The sequence below is a fragment of the Trichechus manatus genome, unplaced genomic scaffold (assembly GCF_000243295.1).
Source record: "Trichechus manatus latirostris isolate Lorelei unplaced genomic scaffold, TriManLat1.0 scaffold00002, whole genome shotgun sequence".
NCBI lineage: Eukaryota > Metazoa > Chordata > Mammalia > Sirenia > Trichechidae > Trichechus > Trichechus manatus.
Genome location: NW_004443938.1, coordinates 27,443,640 through 27,460,902, shown reverse-complemented (window position 1 = coordinate 27,460,902; position 17,263 = coordinate 27,443,640). Strand labels below are relative to the sequence as shown.

The following is a 17,263-nucleotide window of genomic DNA, read 5'->3' as shown; positions in this document are numbered from 1 at the left end:
GTATGGTGAAAGGATACAACCCTGATGCACACCTTTCCTGACTTTAAACCATGCAGTATCCCCTTGTTCTCTTCAAACGACAGCCTCTTGATCTGTGTATAGGTTGCTCTTGAGCACAATTAAGCGTTCTAGAATTCCCATTCTTCGCATTGTTATCTGTAATTTGTTATGATCCACCCAGTCAAATGCCGTAGCTTAGTCAATAAAACACAGGTAAATATCTTTCTGGTACCCTCTTCTTTCATCCAGGATCCATCTGACATCAACAATGATATCACTGGTTCCACGTCCTCTTCTGAATCTGGCCTGAATGTCTGGCAGTTCTCTCTCGATATACTGGCGCAGCTGCTTTTGAATGATCTTCAGAAAAATTTTACTTGCATATAATATTAATGACATTGTTCAGTAATTTTTGCATTCAGTTGGATCACTGTTCTTGGGAATAAGTATAAATATGGATCTCTTCCAGTCCGTTGGCCAGGTAGCTGTCTTCCAAGTTTCTTGGCATAGATGAGTGGACAACTCTGCATCTGTTTGTTGAAATCTCTCAATTGATATTCCATCACTCCTGGTGCCTTGTTTTTCACCAGTGCTTTCAGTGAAGTTTGGACTTCTTCCTTTAGTACCATCGGTTCCTGATCATATGCTGCCTCCTGAAATGGATGAACATTGACCAACTCTTTTTGGTATAACTCTGTGTATTCCTTCCATTGTCTTTTAATGCTTCCTGCGTCGTTTAATACTTTCCCCATAGAATCCTTCACTACTGCAACTTGAGGCTTGAATTTTTTCTTCAGTTCTTTCATCTTTCTTGAGTTTTGGTTTTCTATCCCCAGCTCTTTACAGTTGTCATTATTATACTTAACTTTGTCTTCTCGAGCTACTCTTTGAAATCTTCTGTTCAGTTCTTTGACTTCATTTCTTCCTTTTGCTTTACTACTTGACATTCAAGAGCAAGTTTCTGAGTCTCTTTTGAGATCCATTTTGGTCTTTTCTGTCTTTCTTGTCTTTTTAATGACCTCTTGCTTTCTTCATGTATGATGTCCTTGATGTCATTCCACAACTTGTCTGGTCTTTGGTCATTAGTGTTCAACACGTCCAATCTATTCTTGAGATGGTCTCTAAATTCAGGTGGGATATACTCAAGTTCATACTTTAGCTCTCATGGACTTGTTCTAATTTTTTTCAGTTTCAGCTTGAAGTTGCATAGGAGCAATTGATGGTCTGTTCCACAGTTAACCCTTGGCCTTGTTCTGACTGATGATATTGAGCTTTTCCGTTGTCTCTTCCACAGATGTAGTCGATTTGATTCCTGTATATTCCATCTGGCGAGGTCTGTGTGTATAGTCACCGTTTATGTTGGTGACAAAAGCTTTTGCAGTGAAGAAGTCGTTGGTCTTGCAAAATTCTATCATGCAATCTTCAGCACCATTTCTATCATCAAGGCCATATTTTTCAACTACCGATCCTTCTTTGTTTCCAACTTTTGCATTCCAATCACTAGTAATTCCATGTTCAGTCAATTTCAGACTGCAGAAGTTGGTAAAAATCCTCAGTTTCTTCATCTTTGGCCTTAGTGGTTGGTACATAAATTTGAATAATAGTCGTATTAACTGGTCTTCCTTGTAGGTGTATGGATATTATCCTATCACTGACAGCGTTGTACTTCAGGATAGATCTTGAAATATTCTTTTTGAAAATGAATGCTATGCCATTTCTCTTCAGGTTGTCATTCCTGGCACAGTAGATCACATGATTATCTGATTCAAAATGGTCAATACCATTGGCGGTATAATAGGTTCTAAAATCAGGTAGTGTGAGGCCTCCCACTTTTGTTCTTCTTCAGTAATGCTTTACTTATCCAGGGCTTCATCCCTTTCCATGTGAAGTTGGTGATTTGTTTCTCTATCTCAGTAAAAAATTCTGTTGGAATTTGGATCGGGATTGCATTGTATCTGTAGACCGCTTTAGGAGGAATTGACATTTTCACAGTGTTGAGTCTTCTTGTTCATGAGCAACATATATTTTTCTACTTATGTAAGTCTCTTTTGGTTTCTGGCAGTAGTGTCTTGTAGTTTTCTTTGTATACGTCTTTTATTACTCTGGTTAGATTTATTCCTAAGCATTTTACCTTCTTGGGGGTTATTGTAAATAGTATTGATTTGGTGATTTCCTCTTCAAAGTTCTGTTTGTTGGTGTAGAGGAATCAAACTGATTTTTGTATATTTATCTTTATCTTGATATTTTGCTGAAATCTTCTATTAGTTCCAGTAGTTTTCTTGTGGATTCTTTGGAGTTTTCTGTGTATAAGATCATATCATTTGCAAATAGAGATACTTTGACTTCTTCCTTATCAATCTGGATGCCCTTTATTTCTTTTCCTAGCCTAATTGCTCTGGCTAGGACCTCCAGCACAATGCTGAATAAGAGTGGTGATAAAGGGCATCCTTGTCTGGTGCCGGTTCTCAAGGCGAGTGCTTTCAAACTCTCTCCATTTAGGATGATGTTGACTGTTGGCTTTGTATTAATGCCCTTAATTATGTTGAGGAATTTCCCTTCTATTCCTATTTTGCTGAGAGTTTTTGTCTTGATTGGGTGTTGGACTTTGTCAAATGCCTTTTCTGCGTCATCAATTGATACGATCATGTGGTTCTTGTCTTTTGTTTTATTTATGTGATGGATTACACTGATTGTTTTTCTAATGTTGAACCATCCATGCATACCTGGTATAAATTTCAGTTGATCATGGTGAAGTATTTCTTTGATATGTTGTTGAATTCTATTGGCTAGAATTTTGTTGAGGATTTTTGCGTCAATGTTCATGAGGGACATTGGTCTGTAATTTTCTTTTTTTGTGATGTTTTTACTTGATTTTGATATCAGGGTTATGCTGGCTTTATAGAATGAGTTTGGGAGTATTCCATCCTTTTCTATGCTCTGAAATACCTTTAGTAATAGTGGTGTTAACTCTTCTCTGAAAGTTTGATAGAATTCTCCAGTGAAGCCATTGGTGCCAGGGCTTTTTTTGGGGGGGAGGTTTTTAATACCTTTTCAATGTCTTCTTTTGTTATAGGTTTATTTCATTGTTCTACCTCTGTTTGTGTTAGTTTAGGTAGGTAATGAGTTTCTAAATTTGTCCATTTCCTCTAGGTTTGCAAATTTGTTAGAGTACAATTTTTCATAGTATTTGTTAGGATTATTTTAATTTCAGTTGGGTCTGTTGTGATATCATCCATCTCATTTCTTATATGGGTTATTTGCTTCCTGTCCTGTTTTTCTTTTGTCATTTTGGCCAGTGGTTTATCGATTTTGTTGATCTTTTCAAAGAACCAGCTTTTGGTCTTGTTAACTCTTTCAGTTGTTTTTCTATTCTCTATTTCATGTAATTCTCCTCTAATTTTTATTATTTGCTTTCTTCTGGTACCCGTGGGATGTTTTTTGCAGCTTTCTTTCTATTTATTCAAGTCGTAGGGTTAATGTTTTGATTTTGGCCTTTTCTTCTTTTTGGATGTCTGCATTTATTGTTATAAATTGACCACTGAGCCCTGCTTTTGCTGTGTCCCAAAGGTTCTGGTAGGATGTGTTTTCATTCTTATTTGATTCTGTGAATTTCTTTTTTCTGTCCTTAATTTTTTCTATAACCCATTAGTTTTTGATCAAGGTGTTGTTCAGTTTCCATGTGTTTAATTTTTTTTTCCTTGCTTTTTCTGTTACTGATTTCTACTTCTATGGCTTTATCGTCAGAAAAGATGCTTTGTAATATTTCGGTGCTTTGGATGCTGTTAAGGCTTACTTTATGGCCTAATGTGTGGTCTATTCTGGAGAATGTTCCTTGTGCATTAGGAAAGAAAGTATACTTGGTTGCTATTGGGTGATGTGTTCTGTATATGTCTATGAGATCAAGTTGGTTGATTGTGGCATTTAGATCTTCTGTGTCTTTATTTAGCTTCTTTCTGGATGGTCTGTCCTTCACTGAAAGTTACGTGTTGAAGTCTCCTACTATTACTGTGGAGCTATTTCTCTTTTTAGTACTGTTAGATTTTGTTTTTTGTATTTTGGAGTCCTATCATTGAGTACATAAATATTAATTATAGTTATGTCCTCCTGGTGTATTGACCCTTTAATCATTGTATAGTGTCCTTCCTTATCCTTCGTGGTGGATTTTACTTTAAAGTCTATTTTGTCAGAGATTAATATTGCCACTGCTGCTCTTTTTCAAGTGTTCTTTGCTTGATATATTTTTTTCGATCCTTTGAGTTTTGGTTTGTTTGTGTCTTTAAGTCTTAGGTATGTCTCTTATAGGCAGCATACAGACAGAACTTCTTTTTTTTTTTAATCCATTCTGCCACTCTCTGTGTCTTTATTTGTGCATTTAGTCCATTTACATTCAGCCTAATTATTGATAGGTGTGAGTTTAATGCTGTCATTTTGATGTCTTTTTTTGTGTATTGTTCAGTTTCTTTGTTTTGCTTAATTTTCTGTGCTGAGTCGTTTTTCTTTATGTATTTTCTTTTCATCCTTGTTGATTTTGTATTTGCTGAGAATTTATGTTTTTCTTCTTTTTTATCTTGATGTGTAGGATTTTTAGTTTCCTTTGTGGTTACCTTAATATTTACCTCTATTTTTCTAAATTTATCCAGTCTTTTATTTCTTGATATTGTCTTGACTTCCTCTCCATATGAAAGATCTGTGACTACATTATTTAGTTGCCCTTTTTTGTTTTAATATTGTCATCTTTCACGTACTGACGTCTTTGTTTCCCTATTTTCAGTGGTTTAGCTTTGATTTATTTGTGACTTCCCTATCCAGACTGATATCTGATTGCTCTGTCCTGTGTTCTTGTCTCGGGTTTTATCTCATGTTATTGATTTTCTAACCAGAGGACTCCCTTTAGTATTTCTTGTAATTTTAGTTTGGTTTTTGCAGATTCCCTAAACATCTGTTTATCTGGAAATGCCCTAATTTTGCCATCATATTTGAGAGACAGTATTGTTGGATATATAATTCTTGGCTGGCAATTATTTTCCTTCAAAGCTTTGTATATGTCATCCCTTTGCCTTCTTGCCTGCCTGGTTTCTGCTGACTAGTCCGAGCTTAATCTTATTGACTCTTTCTTTGTAGATGACTTTTCGTTTATCCCTATCTGCTCTTAAAATTCTCTCTTTATCTTTGGTTTTGGCAAGTTTGATTATAATATGTCTTGGTGACTTTGTTTTGGGATCTACCTTCTGTGGGGTTCGATGAGCATCTTGGAGAGATATCTTGTCATCTTTCACGATATCAGGGAAGTTTTCTGCCAACAAATCTTCAATTCTGTCTATATTTTTTGTTATCCCCCCCTTTTTGGTGCTCCAGTCACTCATAGGTTATTCCTCTTGATAGAGTCCCACATGATTCTTAGGGTTTCTTCATTTTTTAAAATTCTTTTATCTGATTTTTCCTCAAATAAGTCAGTGTTGAGTGCTTTATCTTCAATCTCACTAATTCTGACTTCGGTTGTCTCAGTTCTGCTCCCATGACTTTCTATTGAGTTGTCTGATTCTAAAATTTTACTGTTAATCTTTTGGATTTCTGTTTACTGTCTCTCTGTGGATTCTTGCAGCCTGTTAAATTTGTCATTATGCTCCTATATGACCTTCTTTAATTCTCTATAACTTTGTCTGTGTGTTCCTTGGCTTGTTATTCATTTTGCCTGATCTCCTTCCTGATATCCTGAAGAGGTCTGTATATTAATCTTTTGAATTCTACCTCCGGTAATTCCAAGAAGTTATCTTCCTCTAGAAGGTTTCTTGATTCTTTCTTTTGGGAGCTTGCTGAAACCGTTATGGTCTACCTCTTTATTTGAGTTGATATTGACTGTTAGCCCCAAGCCATCGATATGTTATTATATTTATTTATTTTGTGTTTATTTACTGTGTCCTAGCTTCTTGTTTTGTTTTGTTTTGATATGCCCAGATAGGCTGGTCCTGTGGGCTAGTTTGATTATTGGTTCCTTTCAAGCTCTCACATTCTGTCACTAGGTGGTTAGAGCTGTTACAAGGTATGTGAGCCCAGGAGTCCGTTTACATTTCTTGTATAGATTCAGCTCAGGTATCCAGGTTGTTGGTCACCATGTGTGTAGTGCAGGTTCTCACCTACAGTCCTAGATGGGCAGGGGTGATGGGTGTAGGCACAGGTATCTGACTGTAATAGGGGGTCATGCGCTGAGCAAAGCAGAGGGCTGACAGCTGCCTGTGAGTGTTTGGGAAGAAAGTGTGTCCCTGTTCCCTAGAGCACATAGGTGGGCACGTTTTGCAGCCAGACTATGGGCATCCAATGTTTTTGACTGTAAGGACTGGGAGACACCACTCATTCTTCGACCCCTGTCACAGGTGGCTAGGTGACATGGGTGGAGCCATCAGTCCTCAGGCCCCTGATGTGGGTAGGTGAGGACCCTGCTTAATGGGCAGAGCAGTGTCACAACATGAATCTGCCACTCCTCCTTGTAGCTGATATAGTTGAAAATAGGCTTCAGGTATATACCGTGTACTGTGGTAATGAGGGCCTACGCTGTTGCAATGGGCCTGCACAGATCTATGCAGGGGCAAAAGGCATTCAAAGTCTGTGGACCCCTTATGCCTGTCCCTAGGGAACTGTATCTGTCCTGAGTTCCTGGCTAAGGGGAGTGACAGATTATTTTTTCCTTTTGTTAATTTGTTCTGTCTCCGAAGCCAGGAGAATGGCTCAGGGTGCACAGTGGGTCCTACTTCCGGCCCAGGGGATGCGGCAATCACTGAAGCTGTTCTGGGACCCGATGCAGAGCAGGGAGGGGTTAGGTAAATGGGAGAGACGTTTTTCCCAAAGGAGGTGTTTTTGATCCTTGCAGTAGGTTAGACGCACGTATTTATCTTCTGCCGATTGAGCGCTGTTTCTCTCTGGTTCTGGAGGCCTGAGCAGACTCTCCAACACTTGTCCCTCCCAATGTGGAAAATGCATCTCGAGTACCACTTCTTGCCTCACCACACACACCAGCCAATCCAGCCTACAGTGTATCGGTTCCCGCTAGGTCAGGTCTGGCAACTCTTTGCTGCTTCTGAACTGTCTCTCCCTCTCCCTGCTGCTCAGTCCAATTCCACAACTTTGCTTTGGTGTTCAGGGCTCTTAAATTGTCATATATAATCGAGTCACTTGTTTTTTCGGGTCTTTGTTGTAAGACGGACCACACGAAGTGTCTTACTACTCTGACATCTTGGCCCCACCTCCTGTGTTGGCCCACTTTATGGGAAGATAAAACTCAAAAGTATTTAGACTCTAGTTCTACCTTCATTGACTTCTGGTAAGAAGTACCATTTCCACCTTCCACAATGTGTTCTTCATTCCCATTTCATCTCCATTTTTTCCTCTCTTAATACCTTACTTTTGAATACTTGTGGAAGATAGGTTCTTAACTTTTACTTTGGAGTTTGTTGTTGATTTTCCTTATATGTATATATATTCTCTGTCCCTGCTCCCTTTTTCTTAAGTATTTGAGAAGTCCCCCAGCAACCTGGATGAATCCATATCATCTTTGTTATAGCCCTATTGAAGGATTTAGGCTACATGTTAGCAGGTTAATCTACTCTGAGTATCCCCTTGCTATTGCCTTCCTTATAATTTATTAGATGAACATAATAAGAAACATTACAGTAATCAGCTGATGGCACTTGGTGGTGTGCTTGTAATCTGGTTCTTAATGAATTGTTTTTACCAAGCATCATACAGAATAGAAAATGGGCAGCATCCTATTAAACACTGATCGTTTCAGAGAGATTAAGTTTATCTTACTTATTTAATAAGAGTATTTGGGAAGAATATATTTTCCATTATTTTAATCAGAAAATACTTTGGTCATGAAGCTGTTAGAGAGTACATGTAAGATAGAGAGGGGAATGAGGATAAGAAGAGACAGAGAGAGGGGAGGAGGATCAAGCTGAGGCAAATCCAGTCAAATCAAGTCTCTGGGGATATGGGGCCCTGTGTTTTTTCCCTTGAATCCTTATTGGCTAATCAACTTGGTCTGCATATGTGAAAATCTCTTTAAAAAAGAAAACGGATGCCTGCAGGTCAATTCCACCTCATAGCAACCCCATGTGTGTCAGGGTAGAATTGTGCTCCATAGAGTTTTCAATGGCTGATTTTTCGGAAGTAGATTGCCAGGCTTTTCCTCTGAGGCATCCCTGGGTGGACTCGACCCTCCATGCTTTCAGTGAGCAGCCAAGCACATTAACTGTTTGCACCACCCAGAGACTCCCTGTGAAAAATCTCTGAAAATGTCTAAAACTCTCAGACTTTATAATAACATGATAAAAGGAATGAACCTTTATTGAGGGCCTCCTGTGTGCCAGGCATGGGCCAGTAGCTTATTACATATTAACTGAGATTCAAAGAGATAAAGAATGTATCTATGATTACATAACTAGTTACTATTGGAGCTAACATATGATCTCCTAATCTTTCCATGCACCAAATTGTCCAGGAGTGAAAATGTTACTCTGGAAAATTTGTTTCTGTGTTTTTTGGTCTTGATAGTTTCTTGTCATCTCTTAGTGAAATACAGCAATAGGATTATAAATACATGGAAAAAAAAATAGTGCAAATAAGGTATTTAGACTACAGTACTTTAAATGATTCTATAAAGTTTATTCTTCCCTTTCACATTGTCTTAGTCATCTAGTGCTGCTGTAACAGAAATACCACAAGTGGATGGCTTCAACAAACAGTTTATTCTCTTACAGTCTAGTAGGCTATAAGTCTGAATTCAGGGTGTTAGCTCCAGGGGAAGGCTTTCTTTCTCTGTTGGCTCTGGGGGAACGTCCTTGTCATCAATCTTCCCCTGGTCTAGGAGCTTTTCAGCACAGAGAGCCTGAGTCCAAAGGACATGAGCTCCTGGCTCTGCTTTCTTGGTGGTATGAGATCCCCCTCATCTTTGCTCACTTTTGTCTTCTTTATCTCAGTAGAGATTGACTCAAGATGCAACCTAATCTTATAGATTGGGTCCTGCCTCATTAACATAACTGCCTCTAATCTTGCCTCATTAACATCATAGAAGTGGGATTTACAACACATAGGAAAATCACATCAGATCACAAAATGGTGGACAGTCACACAACACTGGGAATCATGGCCTAGCTAAGTTTTTGGAGGACACAATTCAATCCATGATACGCGTTAGGAGACATCAGTGCTTTATATGGGTATGGGAAGAAGGAGGGATAAATAAGTGGAAAGAATTCCACTTAAAGTTATGAAGTTTAATATTCTCAATAAAATGTAAAGCTAAAAATTCCACTCAGTTCAACTCAATGCAGTAATCATTTTTTGAGGATGTGCCAGTTTCTAGGCTGGGTACTGCCAAACAAGATGGACAGAAGTAAAACATACATGACACAAGGCTTTAGAATCTAAGAGTAAAGAAGTCATAATGGAGATTATAACTCTCAGTACCCTAATTGAGAAATAAAATACAATAAGTATAGGAAATTTTAATTGAAAACAACACTGGGCTGATTCTAATAAATTTCCATCATTATTTCATGGACAAAACATACCCCAGTTGTTCTGCGTAAGTACCCATAGAGAAAATGACCTTTCTTTTAGTTTTTATTTGTTTGGCTTCTGCTGTTTTCTTTTCTGATATATGGAGGCTTTGCCTTTTTTATACAGTTGAATGTTAGAGGTATAATGGGCCCTTGAGGGTAGAATATTTTCCCAGCAGGAGAAAACACAGTTCCCATGTGACAAAACTGGGGCAAGATGGCCATGTAGCTTGTCTTAGGAGTAAAGGGCAAAATGGGAATAGGACTGATTCTAACTCAGAACCTCTGCTCCTGATCCAGCTTTGTTTTTCCCACCTAGATTCCATGAACCATATGATAGTGATATAATGGGGAAGTATGACATCAATGCCATATAATTAATTCACCTCTTTGAAGAAATAAAGATAATTGGAGAAGAGAGAGAATTGCCCTTTCCATTCTCCTCTTTTTCCTTCTTCCCCTTCTTCTGCCTCCCCAAAAGATAATACTTTCTTCCTTAAATATCTTTGTAACACAGTAAGGACATTGCTGTTTATTATAAAAATAAAATATAATTTCAACATTAAAGTTTGGCCAATTAAATGGGGTGACCTAAAGGGAGGAGATGAGAATGAAACAGAGCAATCTGCCCAAAATCCACTACGCACACACACACACGCACGCACGCACGCACACACACAAAAAAAACCTATTGCCGTTAAGTTGATTCTGATTCATAGCAACCCTATAGGACAGAGCAGAACTGTCCTATAGGATTTCCGAGGAACAGCTGGTGGATTCCAACTGCCGACCATTTGGTTAGCAGCCAATTGTTTGACTAGTGCACCACACACACATTAGGGAACAGAAAGATGACATAGGAAAAGTGCTTCTAGTCTCAGAATTGTTAGTAAATTTATTTGGTTTTACCCGTTGTTTCCTCTGTCTCTATGTTTAACTTCTATTACTGCCCTTTAACATGCAAATTAGATTACCCTTCATCACTGCGCTTCATTTCGTCTCTGGCCTTCAATATAGAGTGGCTCTGCTCTGTGTGGAATTGACACAACAACCCACCGGGGTAGAAACGTTCTGTGAGCTTCAGCCAAATGGACCTGAGAAATCAATTTATATGCCAATAGGCTGGAGATGCTCCACCCTTGCAACACATTACAATCACGTGGGGAGCTCTTCAGATATATCCATAAAGGAGCCCTGGTGGTGCAGTGGTTAATTGCTCGACTGCTAACCAAAATGTCGGCAGTTCGAATTCACCAGTCGCTCCTTGGAAATTCTCTTGGGCAGTTCTGCTCTGTCCTATAGGGTCGCTATGAGTTGGAATCGACTCACTGGCAACAGGTTACTCTCACCCTTAGCCAACTAAATCAGAATCTGTTCAGGTGGAGCTTCAGCATTAACAAAAAAAAGAAAAAGAAAAACCCTCTGGGCAGCTTTTAATAGGTCAGCAGTTAGTGGTTGGTAGAGAAGATTTCCCAGTCTTACATGAGGGTCTTAGAATTTGCCACAAAATATCTATTCAGAAAATTTGAAGAAAACTTTGCCCTTGAATGTTCAGATTATGAGAAGATTTTTTTTTTTTAAAAAAAAAGCAACATTTTCCTTTATTGCGTTCATCTAATCTGCCTGTTTGCTATTTTAATTTGTTTTTCTATTTTCTTACCCCAAATTGTCATAACTTGATATTTCACATATTGCTCCTTATTTCGTTTCACAGACTTCTTGAAAGTTTTAATGTCATTTTGTGCTTTCCTCTATTCTTGGCTGAAGATATGCATTAAACCGAGATTGTTGCTGCAATAGGAGGCATTTTGATTCTGACTCTGTGATTAGTTAATATGTTTCCTTTCTGGCAAACAGATGGTGAATTGAACATAGAGCTTTCTTCTGAGTAGCTGCGCAAGTGGAGATGATATAATAAATACTACAAAAGGACTGCTCAGTCAAAAGATTTTACATTAAGTGAAGACAAACAAAAAGTCACAACCAACGTATGGTATCTTGTCACAGGACAAAGCAGTGTGTCTCTGTGCCAGGTTATTTAATGTGTGACTCATAAAAGAGTTTTTACTTTATCTGAGGAAAATCATCATAATTAACTTGTCTATTCTGAAATTGGTACTTTTTTTTTTTTTTTTTAAACAATAGTCAGTGAAACATGAGTGCTTAAAATATATGTTTGAAAAAACCAGGTGACTTAGTAACAAATGCTGGTGTCAGCATCAAAAATTTATCAAGCCCATCTCTCACAAGACTAAGAATGATTTTTTTTTTTAATCTGACAGATAGCAAGTAGCATTTTATAAATATCTTGAAGGTATATGGATTTAAATAAGCTTTGCATTTCTAATGTCATACCTTTCCATGGAAAGTTTTTTTGCAGGAACCTTGGGATTCTGACATGCCAGGTGCCTTGAAAGCCTTAATGTTTGGGGACTTTTCTCCCGGCCCCTTGGCTCCCTTCCCTGACTGTTGTACTGGACTGTATCTCAGTTTAGCCATTGCTTGAAGCTGGTTGCCTAATTAATTTATTTTCCTTATTTATCATTTACTGGTGTATTTGGTCTGTCTACCAATCATGATGCTGTCCCTTCCTTTAATCAAGTCAGTTGCCAAGGGATTACTCAGGTTTCTCTATAGCCTCACAGTGCTTAAACAGTGCAACTCTGAGTTCTGTAGTTGTTGAACTCTTCCTAGTCTATTTGGTTTTCCGAGGTTTACTGTAGTTAAGCTGCTTTCAAGCCTAAATATTTATGTCTAGAATTTTCTGGAAATTTAGGTAGGCAAAAATATGTGTTCTATCGCCTTTAGCTTGACTTTTAAATAATATTAAATAAAAATATATTGGAAGACAAATTTACATTGGTTCTGAAAGTTATGGTAGAAGAGTTTGCTTCAGTTCATATTTTTTAAGGAATAATTTGGAACATTTTGCGGTGAAGTGGAAATAGCTAATGCGATTCACACCAAAAGATAGGGTGTTATCACAAAATATCTGTTTCTGTCTTGATGTACGGTTTACCTTGGTTGTATGTCTCTGACTTGCTTCTCTGTTTTCAGTGGACATGCAGAAGAAAACCATGAAACGTGTGAGATAGGAAAGGAAACATACTTAGGTGTAGAGGGTAGTGAGGTCCTGGGAGTGTATGGCGGTGCAGGGGATCTATCTGATCAGTTTTGAGTGTCTGCTTTGTGTCTATCCCACTCGTCTGGCCTTGTCTGTCCACCTGCCCCTCTATATGTTTCTGACTCTTCACTTTGAACTTAACTTTGATTCCCATCTGCATCCTTTGCTTCCCTTCTGACGCTTATCATCCTGTTCTTATCCTGTGACTTGGCCTTGATTTATGCCTGTCTTTTCTGTTTGCAAGTCTAACTTTATTTCAGGTGCACCGGAAGCACTCTTGCTCTACTACACCTTTAGAACAGTCCTTGAAATCTTGCTATCATCCTCTCAAAATGTTTGTGGATATGTTATACTTCTGGGGCTGTAGAAAATGCCCTCCATTCAAGAGGAACTGCCAAACAGATTCAGACATGAGGAAGTATCCAAGATATGTTGTTTGCCTTCAGTTATATTTTTAGGAGAAAAAAAGGATAATAAGATAAATTAATCTTTTGTAAGAGTTTTTTCTTCATAACTCATAGCTATTCTCGGGTAATTATACCCATTTCTCTAGTGGACAATGAAGTGAAAAACTGTCTTTGGATTTTAATAACTAAACTAATGTTAAAGAAAAATGGTTCTGTTTCTTAAGTTATCTTGTTACATACGTTTCAGGGTTTACAAATATATTAAAATTAAAAACTCACCAAAAACTCTAGGCCACTTAGTAATCTAAGCAGCTAGTTTCTTTTCCTCCTGAGTATCCATTTAGGTGTAGCAGGGAATTGGTGGTGAGGATTTTTTTCTTACCCTGGCCAGTGTAACCTTGCACCATGTATCCTGGTAGTAACTCTTTAGTTGGTGGTGTCCCCACTTGGCTATAAAGAGTATAGAGTTCCAAAGGCATACAGACTAGTCTCTGTCTCTTTTTTTTTTAATCACAGAATTGACCCCTGAGGAGAGAGCCCAAAAGATTGCCAAAGCCATGCGCAAACAGTCTTCTGAAGTCAAAGAGAAGTGGGAAAGTCTAAATGCTGTTACTAGCAATTGGCAAAAGCAAGTAGACAAGGCGTTGGAGAAGCTACGAGATCTGCAAGGTGCTATGGACGACCTGGATGCAGACATGAAGGAGGTGGAGGCAGTACGGAACGGCTGGAAGCCCGTGGGAGACTTACTCATCGATTCACTGCAGGATCACATTGAAAAAACCATGGTCAGCATCACTTTTGATAAAGGATTTCCATCAAGTGTTTTATTGTTAAATATAACACAAATACTGAAAGCCACATATATAAGTTGTTGTAAGAGATTATTATAAAGCCAGTACCCTTGCAGCATCCACCCAAGTCAGGAGATAGAACTTTTCCTGGCACAGAAGAGACTTTCACATGCCCCTCACCATGATAACCACCTCCCAAAATAACCACAAATGGGACTTTTACAATAATTTACTTTCATTTTTCTTTATAATTTTATTCACCCAACTGTGCATCACTAAAGAATCTGGATTATAGTTTTATCTTCTTTTTAAAATATTTTAAAAGTCTCTCTTAATCTCCAGATCGCCCCTCTCCTTTCTGTTTTCCTTGCAGGTTATTTGTTGAAGAAACTAAATTGTTTGTTTCTTAGTGTTTCCCATGCTGGTTGCAGAATTGCATCCACGTGGTGTTGTCTAGCAAGTTCAGCTGCTAACCAAAAGGTCAGCAGTTCGAATCCACCAGCGGCGCCTTGGAAACCCCATGGGGCAGTTCTAGTCTGTCCTACAGGGTCGCTGGGAGTCGGAATAGAATCTACGGCATCGAGTTTGGTTTTTTGGTTTTCTCATCTACAATTTTATCTCATTGGCTGAGTCCATTAGTTTGAAAGATTAGTTTAGCCAAAAATCTTGTTCATAGTTATGAATTGCCCAAAGTTAAGGATGTTAGATTTATGGTCTAGACCCCCTTGGCACCCATATTCTAGAACATATCCAGAAAAAGTAAAGTGTAGATGCGAGCAGACACAAATAACAGATTTAGAATGCAGTGGGGTTTGTGGTAGAATAGTAAACTATACACTTAATAGTCATGAATCAAATCAAGGAACAATCCAGTGAAAAATCAGGTTTGGGTTGAAAGTATGTATCATGAATGGGATTTTTCATTGCATGTATGTTACGAAAGCTGTGTATCTTTTGTGCACAGACATTGGATAACTCTTGCTCTGTATGCATGTGGCTGAATAGGAAAAAGAAGAAAGGTTCTGGGAAAGTAACTTAATAAATATGCAAATTACATAAATAAGTATGTACATATAGACATAGAAATAACAGTAATAGCTAACATTTATTAAGACTTACTATGTGCCAACAACTGTTCTCAGCCCCTTTACGTGAATGTCTCTTTAAATCCTCACTCACACCAACCCAGAAAGACAGGTACTATTATTATGCCTTACAAGTGATGAAACTGAACATACTGTCAAGCTCACACAGCTAGTAAGTGATGGAGTTTCCGTGATTCTTTTTTCTTGCTCTTCTCTTTCATTGCGAAGACCTCTTTCATACTAATGTAGTTAAACACAACTTTGATCAACTCTTTGAATTCAAAGTTTTAAAAGTTAAATATTAAATTTTTATGTTTAAATCTGTAACTAAAAGAGTATTGGTTCTGCCATCCTTCAGTGTAAATATACCAAAGTTAAGTTTCCAGCTACACTATGAATTAAGTAGGCTTTTTCTTATAGCCCTAGTATCCTAAAAAACATTTCCATGGATGGATATGGGTTTAAAATTACCAACTGAAAACAAAGTCTTTTAGCACCACTTCTTCACAAGTTGTGCACTTCTTGTATTATAAAAAATGGTTTTCAAACAGTGAAAATCGTTAAGTCAATGGTCTATAACAAATATGTTGTATTGGACTTCCAAAATGGCTTTGAGTTAGAGCAGGCATTTACTCATTTGAATTTAATTTAAAAGTATCAATTTATAATAGAGGATAAAATATGTTGTATCTGGGATTATTAAAGGCCTAAATTTGGGAGTTTTTAATCCCATTTGATTAAAGGAATTACCCATCTCTACATCTAAATCCTTTTGTTCAAATCTCTGCTTAAGTAGAAAGCTCAGAAAAATACAGTTAATATTTTAAGAGGAAAGAATAAACTGTGGATTAAAATATTTAAGATCTTATTAGGACAAAAGAACATAATAGCCTAAGTCTCTTTAAGCCAAATAAAATGGATCCAAAGTTGAGGATCTTTTACTTATGCTTTAATGTATACTTCAGATTCCACTGAAGATATACATTTAAAAAAAAAAAAAAGACAAACCCATTGCCATTGAGTTGATTTCCACTCGTAGTGACCCCATGTGTTACAGAGTAGAACTGCTCCATAGGTTTTCTTAGCTGTAATCTTTGCAGAAGCAGATCTACAGGCCTTTCTTTCACAGTGCAGCTGAGTGGGCTCGAACCGCTAACATTTAGGTTAGTAGTTGGGCGCAAACCATTGGCTCCACCCAGGAACCTCTAATTTTTTTTTTTAATTGAAGCTATAAGCAGGTGAAAATAAGTTCCGATTATTGCTAAATATTAGTAAATACACCAGAGCAGCTAGAAAACAAAATCTTTGGGGGTAATCAGATAATTTTAGCTCCCCTAAAGTTATCGTTAGTCATTCTTGTTTGCAGAATAGACACCTTCTGGCAGGAGAGGGTTTGGGATTCACATCTGCCAACAGGCTGCCAATCAGCACTTGTAATGCTGGCAGATGTTTCTGTTTTTATAGTAAGGAAGGCTGTATAGACTCTTATTCTCTCATAGGAAAGTACAGCCAAAAGATGATATATTGGTTCTTTGTATTGGAACACACAGCAGTCCTGAAACCATTTTAAACCTTAATTTATTTCAAGCCTCTTAGTTCAGAATTTAAAAAAAAAAGGGATAAACTTTCTTCTCACAGTGAGAGATTCCTCATTGCCGTAAAACACCTGACTATAAAAGCAACAAACAAAATCCCAAGACTTTGTTTATCAAAAGTCTTCTGATGTTTTCACCTGGGACCAATTATGTTGATAGAGGAAAAATTAAAATCCTTTTATTATTCTACAAGATTTTTGTAATCTGTTCTGAAGTTACAATCTAATTAGGAAAAATATTTTGCCACATTTTGAAATAAAACTGGTTATTATTTAAAAGTATATAAATCTCAGTATTTTCCAGTATTTCATTTTTAATCTTTAACACCTAAAAAATAACAAATATGTTGATTTTAAAAGCTGATTAAAATTCTAAAGCACTACAAGGTACCCATGGAGAGAATATTAATATTAATGCACAGTATTAAAACCACAGCTGGAAAAACCTTGAAAGATTTAAGTTCCATAATCATTTCAATCTGATTTTGAAGGAACCCAGGCCTCTGCCAAGTCCAGACTGAAAGTTCTGTCTTCTCACCCTAACCCTGCTTCTATCTGTCTCATGCTTATATATTAATTATTGATTCCTTGGGCCTTTGTAGCTTCTGTTTTCATACTGCTGCTTTTCATATTTAACTGTATATGTGTATCTGTCTGAGTATGCACATCCTAGAAAACCAAAACCTGTTGCTGTCGAGTTGATTCCAA

The 17,263-nt window shown here is 37.5% G+C and overlaps 1 protein-coding gene across 12 annotated transcripts in view; it reads left to right on the top strand.

The window, feature by feature from the left end:
- UTRN (utrophin) overlaps nucleotides 1-17,263 on the top strand; it is a 627,344-nt gene that overhangs the window by 498,092 nt on the left and 111,989 nt on the right. For all 12 annotated transcript variants that reach the window (XM_023729352.1, XM_023729345.1, XM_004368852.2 and 9 more), the window contains one exon: nucleotides 13,602-13,870. In XM_023729352.1, the coding sequence (XP_023585120.1) occupies nucleotides 13,602-13,870 (269 nt within the window). The remainder of the gene's footprint in view (nucleotides 1-13,601; nucleotides 13,871-17,263) is intronic.